The sequence below is a fragment of the Pteropus vampyrus genome, unplaced genomic scaffold (genome assembly GCF_000151845.1).
Source record: "Pteropus vampyrus isolate Shadow unplaced genomic scaffold, Pvam_2.0 Scaffold474, whole genome shotgun sequence".
NCBI lineage: Eukaryota > Metazoa > Chordata > Mammalia > Chiroptera > Pteropodidae > Pteropus > Pteropus vampyrus.
This window is the reverse complement of record NW_011889255.1, coordinates 35,864-42,916: the sequence shown is the minus strand read 5'-3', so window position 1 is coordinate 42,916 and position 7,053 is coordinate 35,864. Positions and strand designations below refer to the sequence as shown.

The window sequence follows — 7,053 nt, the reverse complement described above, 5'->3', positions numbered from 1 at the left end:
GCACTTACCAGGACATGAAAGTTACGTAAGTTTTGGTTTGCTGATTGGTACCTCTGGCATGAGCGGCTCCATCTCGGTCCTAGAAATTTATTTCAACCATGTAAATGATGTATTTTTTTTATATGTACATACATGTATATAAATTATATACACGTGCATATAAATTATACATATAATTAATTCTTTCTTACAAATGAGGAAATCGTAGCTCAGAATCAGGAAGAAATTTACCTAAGGGTACACAGCTCTTTTGACTTCAGAAACTGTACACCTAACCACTATACAGTTTTCCCCCCTCATTTATGCGAGGACAGGAGTTTATGTCCCATGAAACCAACCTATCCATGGTTTCTTTCAGAAAGTTCTTGTAAACACCGAGGGGCGCCCTTGCCTTCTAAAACTCCAGATTGAGAATACTACGAGTCCTCAAGGGCGCTTGGTGGGTCTTTGTAAACACACGGAGACTTACGGACAGTAGCCTTTGAGGAGAGCATAGAAGCTCGCTACCCTTTCCCTAGACATCTCTTCCATCATGGCTGTTCCTGAGTCTTTTTATAATAAATCCATAATCTGGTAACTAAAATGTTTCTCTGAATTCTCTGAATCACTCTAGAAGAAGGCGGTGTTTGGAACCTTTGATCAATAGCCGTCTGGTCAGACGCATAGGTGAGAAACTTGCGCGTGAGACTGGTATCTGAAGTGTGTACATGGGGGGTAAGTCTTGGGAGCCTGAGTCCTTAACCTGTGGGATCTGGCATCATCACCAGGTAGATGCTGTAGAAATTGAGCTGAATTGAAGAACATCCAGTTGGTGTTCTGAGCATTGCTTGGTGGTTTGGGGGGAGTCTATCCTCCTTGGATTTAGGATTATAATACCTTTAGAAGGCCAAGAACAATGACATCTCAATAGCAATGAATATATTTAGAGCCTAGATCTTGGTTTCTAAATCTCATTCTCAATAAAAGAAATATGGGCTCCTTGGAGGATAAATGACTAATTTAGGGCTGGGGCAAGGAAATACAGGATGAACTTGGAGCGGCTTATACTATCAGACAATCCAGAAGTTATAAAAAAAATAAATAAATAAAAAAGAAGCTATATCAAAAAGAAACAAAAGTCAACCTAATAGAACCCTCTATGACTAAAGTGGAAAATTTGAGCAACAAATAAATAATGATAATATTGGATTATGACCCAAAGAATAAATATAGATGTTCTGATATAAATAATCCAATAACTAAATGATGGAGAAATAAGTCTTTTTTTACAGAAGAATTCCAATTAATACATGTAGAAGGAATGAAGGAAACACCAAATCATCACTAGGCAACACCACAGTAAGAATTGTCACAAGGATGATCCCATAGATGAATGCTAAATTCAGTGGGCAAACATCAAGGAGAAATAGCACATTAGCATAGTCTTAAAGTATCACTCCCAATATATTTATGAATTACAAAGAGAAAAAGAGTGACTTTACAGTGGAGAAGGTCAACAGACATGGCCTTACTCAAGTGATTATTTATCGTTCCAAGTTATAATCTATGTTCCTATTATGTCTCTCCTGATATGAGGTCTTCAGGAGGTCGAGCATTGCTTTTGTGCTATTCTGTAATAGGCTTAAAATATATAACCTTCAATCAGAGATTACTAGGCAAACCCAAATTTAGAGACATTCTAGCAAATAACTAATAACTACTCAACCAAAACGTCAAAATCATGAAAAACAATGATGGACTGAGAAATTCACTTTGAAACTGAAGAGACACTCTACTATATGCAACGTAGGATGCAAGAATAGAAAATGACATTAGGGGAAACACTATTGAAATCTGAATAAGATCTGGAGCTCAGTTATTATTATTGAAGCAATGACAATTTCCTGGTTTGGTTAAGTGTCTTATGGTTATGTCAGCTGGTAAAATAAGGGGAATCTGAGTGAAGGAAATATGGGATTCTGTACTATTTTTGCTATTTTTTTAAGTCTAAAATTATTTTAAAATAAAAATTAAAATTAACAAGAGCTATTTAAGTAGTGGAATTACAGACTATTTATAAACTTTTTTCTCTTAAAAAAAAGTAAAACTAGTTTTTGACTAAATAAAAAACCTTGGAGAAAAACCTCTTAGGATTCAGATATCTTAAAAATTCAGGATAACGATGAAAGATGAAGGCGAGGATATCAGGATTTTCTTCTAATCCACATACTCCCAGATATTGTGCTATGAATAAGCACCCACTAAAGATATGCAGATGCAACATATTATGTGAAATTATGGCCTGCTATTCTTTTTGTTTTCTAAAAGCGCAGTTATGATTTAACATTCATATACATTCTTTCTCACATATCAAGAAATTTGTAAGGCCTTAAGTGAATCATATCTAATTGTCTCAAGAAGCTCTGTAGGGTTGTATGGTGTAGATGTTCTCCAATGTCTTAATACATTTCACCAAGAGTGCCTTTTTTTGCTTCAGTTTTCTTTTGCTCTAGAAAAAAATAAGTTTTAAAAAAAGCTTTGAACAAACATATGTAAAATTATTTTTGGGTAAATAAATTTATACCACATGAGGTTATGCCGACACAGTTCTTTTAGGCTAAAAAGGAAGTATTTTGATTCTACATTCAAAAGATAAAAAATGGCAAATTACTGCCCCCCAAAAGGATAAGAATTTATTTATGTGATTCAAATAAAAGGACTTTAATGAAAAGATTTTTAAATGATGTATTACCTTCTTTGATCTACTGTAATCAATTACCAGAAATTGAGTGGCCTAAAACAAAAAAATTTATTCTCTCTCAGTTCTAGAACCCAGAGTCCAAAATCGCTGTGCTGGCCAGTCTCACTCCGTCCAGAGAGAATCATTCATTGCTTCTTCCAGGTTTTGGTGGCTCTTGACATTCCTTGATTCTTGTGTGCATCACTCCAATCTCTGCCTGCATCTTCACATGTTATTTTCTATGCCTCTGTAACTGTTTACTAAACTATTTGTTCTTTTCTGCATTATAAGAACACTGCTCATAGTATTTAGTACCCACATTAACAATGGATGATCTCATTCGTTAATATGTCTGCAAAGGCCTTTTAACCCTCAAATAGGACAACTTCTTCGAGTCCTAGATTTACATATATTTAGAGGTCATAATCAACACAATACACATTGATATGGAGAGTTAAAGTGAAAATCCTGGAAACTTCTAAAAATAAATTGATATTCCCAAAGCGAACTACAATGTGAAGGAATGAGGTTAGTGAGGAGAGTGACGTTTGGGATAACAGAGGAGGGGTTTGTGGTCTTGAAACACCATGGATAGTGACAAAATAAAAACAAGGAAAAATGTAAAAGAAATACTGAGATTACCCTGCTTCCACCATCTCAGCTGCTGATGGTTTTTGCATTGGCTAAGTCAAATCAGAATACAGAGGAGTTTAGAAAAGAAATCTGAAGGAATGGGAAAGTTAAAGAAAATATATCGCAGAGCATGACTGAAGTACCTGATTATATAATACTCTTGGTTAACCATCACTGTAATGCTCAGGGAAATCTAACTCACTAGTTCATAGTGAAAGGAAACATGGATGTTCAAATTAGATTGTTATAATGGAGATAACCTGTGCTCTTATTACCAAGAATCCTTTTACCTAACCCTATAAAACTAAGGTCTCTTAACATAATATGAGGTTACTATGATGACGTTAATGATCATTATTTAGAATCAGACATAAAACTAGATTGTTTCCTTTTACAGCTCCATGACAAATGTATAGAAACGTCCTTTTCTGTAATTTCATGTCTTTGTATCATCGTAATAACTTACTTATTAGTTTTCTCAGCGCCATCATGATGTCTTTGTTTCTCAGAGTGTATATAATGGGATTCAGCGTGGGAATAAAAATGGTATAGAAAAGAGAAATCACTTTTCCAGTCCCTTCAGACTGATTTGCTTTTGGTTGCAGGTAAGTGATATTAACCGTTCCATAGAATAAGACCACAACGATCAGGTGAGAAGAACAGGTGGAGAAGGCTTTCGCCCTCCCGCTGGCTGATGATATTTTGACAATGTTGGCAATAATTTTTCCATAGGAAACAATAATCAGCAGCGATGGAACCACAATAAATACCACTACAGCTAGATGAATTGCGATCTCATTCAAAAATGTGTCCCCACAAGCATGCCTGAGAACTGGGGGGACGTCACAGAAGAAATGATTAATTGTGTTGGACCCACAATAGGGCAGAGAAAAAATCTGACATGTTTGTCCAATTCCTCCTGGAACTACACTGACCCAGGAGGCAATGGCCAGCTGGACACAGACCTTGTGGTTCATGACCAGCGGGTAGTGCAGAGGTTTACAAATAGCCACATAGCGGTCATAGGCCATTACTGTCAGGAGGAGACACTCTGAGCTTCCAAATGTAAGGACAAAGCACATTTGTACAGCACAAGCAACCAAAGAAATGTTTCCTTTCTGGGTCAAAAGATCCATGAGCATTCTTGGGACAGTGGCTGTTACATAACAGATTTCTAAAAAAGAAAAATTGTTAAGAAAGAAATACATGGGTGTCTGGAGGACAGGGTCAATTCTTGTTATCAAAATTATGATGCTATTGCACATCAGGATAGTGAGGTAGATTACCAAAAATATCCCAAAAAGAATCCATTGGCTATTGGGAATATCAGAAAACCCCAAAAGAACAAATTCTGTTATTGTAGTCATATTTGATTTTTCTGTTTTTAATTGGTTCTCCATCTGTAAACATGGTAAATTCAGGATGATTAATTCATTAATGTTCTTGAACTACATTTTCCTCTTCTGTTAACAGCACTAGATGCATGAATGTATTTCTATAAACTCTAAACTTATGTCCACCTTCACATTGCTATGTTTCATGAAAGTGAATTTTAAAACCTCAGAAAGGAACTGATTTGTACTTGAGGTCAATTGAAGAAATATAACCGAATATATGTTTTTATTCTCTGAGATAATAATACCAGAGAAATGAGTAGTGTACATTCTTATTTAGAGCTTATCGTGCAGAAGTAATTTCTAATTACTTCACCCCATAAAGAGTGGGATTATGGTACAGGCTTTTGCTATTGCATTTGTCTGCATTCACCAGTTTCTTTCTGAATTGATTGATTTATTATACCTCTTTCAATTTAAAGTGTTTCTCTAAAGCTTTTAAGTTTTATATAAAATGCGTTTTAAGTCATTCCATTTATAGTTTAATGAGAATCAATTTTCTTAGACCAATCCTTTGTTACTGAGGCAATAAATATATGCAATATTATCATGCCACTTTTTGCACCTCTCTCCTCACTCACGACAAAAATGGACACCATTAATCCCAGCATACTGTTCAATAACTGTCCTTATTAACACTCCCATACAGTATATGATAAATATCATTTAACTTTTAATTTAATCAATAACTATAATGCACTCATCCCTATACTTTTTTTCATTTACCTCCGTTCCTAGGTAAGATTCTCATGTCACATAGTTCCATTGAACTAAATACAATTCCATTTCTCCTGTTGCTCCTTGTAACTTTGCCTAAAGTGTAACCTTGATTGAGTCCAATTATATTTTCTCTGAGTATATAAATGTTTGGAGCCTATGAAAGAAACTTAAACACATACACACACACACACAATTTTGTTTCACCTCATATGAATTCCATTTAATATCAGGCAGTTAATAGTGCTTGACTATTTCCACTACACTTTATTAATATTTGTTTTTTAACTTTCCAAAATATACAACAAAGATTATGTTTTGTATCTCATCACTTTGCTATACACGTCTTCACCTATTAGCACCAACACCTGATATTTCTTCATTAAAACTTTGGTAAACAAACTCAGACAAATAGTCTTTTACATTTCCCTATTTTATTTAATATAGGGTCTCAAAATTACCTTAAATGAATAATGGTGATTATAGATTTGTTTACTATTGTCATTTGACCTAGATCTCTTTTTTCAGTAATTTATAATGAAGAAAGTAAGGAACTATGTGAGTTATCATAGCAGTTAACTCATTTTCCAAGAAGGAATCTTGGATTTCATGCTTTTCTGTTTTATTTCTTGTATCTCAATTCTGCAATTAAGAACTATCTCTAAATAAAATAGTCTAACAAAACAATTACAGTTTACCTTTGTAGATTTGCATGAAGATGTCTATGTGAATGGAAGTGTTTATTAAACTGTAAACTTGTTAAGTTCTTCTGTCATGTTTGAGGAGCCACTGTAACTCTATGACATTCTTGCTGGCATCAAACATTGGCTGCTCTTAAATAGGAAGCAGCCACACTCACCTGGGGGAATCTTCTCTTGTGTGTCAATTAAATTTCTGAGCACTGCTTTTTTTGGCTATCACCAGGGTTTATTTTTTAAAACCATTTTCTTTGTAGGTGGCATGCCCTACTCTTCTCCCCTACTTGGCATGAAGCATTCCTAAATTGGGGAGTCCCTTGGTGAAGAAACAACACTTAACTGTCAAGAAAAGTAGAAAGCATTCTATGAATTGTATTTCAGACTCGTAATAATTGGTGTGGATTTCCCTTCCTTACGTTTCTTCCTATAATTGATCCAAGCCTAGAACATCCACAATTTCAGTAAAATGTGTCACATGTTGTATCAAATGAACATGGCATAAATATTCAACACATTGGGTGGTGAGAACGCTTTTCAGAAGCTGAACTCTATTGATAGATTAACTTTTTTGGAAATTAAAGCATGTGGTGTCTGTTGATGAAAAACAATCGGATGGATATAGTCATGTTATGACACCTACTCAGGCATCAGGGAAGGTTTATAGTTGATTCAAAATGTAAACTACTGCAAAAAAAGCATTTTAAACAAGACTGTTTAAGACAGAAAACAAACTGTTCGCTAAAGTCCTGATTCCTATTCAGCTACTTTGAATCAGGATGGAGGTAACATTATCGTACACAATGATTCTACTGGTAACTATATTTGTTTTTTCCTGTTTCAATGTTCTTTGAGAATCTGATGTCTGATTCTAAACACATTTCCTTTTTTTTTT

At 34.8% G+C, this 7,053-nt stretch overlaps 1 protein-coding gene across 1 annotated transcript; it reads right to left on the bottom strand.

Annotated features, from left to right (window-relative positions):
* Positions 1-3,801: 3,801 nt before the first annotated feature.
* On the bottom strand, positions 3,802-4,752 carry LOC105307082 (olfactory receptor 10AG1-like). The gene has a single exon (XM_011382444.2). The coding sequence runs from the start codon at positions 4,750-4,752 to the stop codon at positions 3,802-3,804; it is 951 nt and encodes a 316-aa protein (XP_011380746.2).
* Between the last annotated feature and the right edge of the window lie 2,301 nt (positions 4,753-7,053).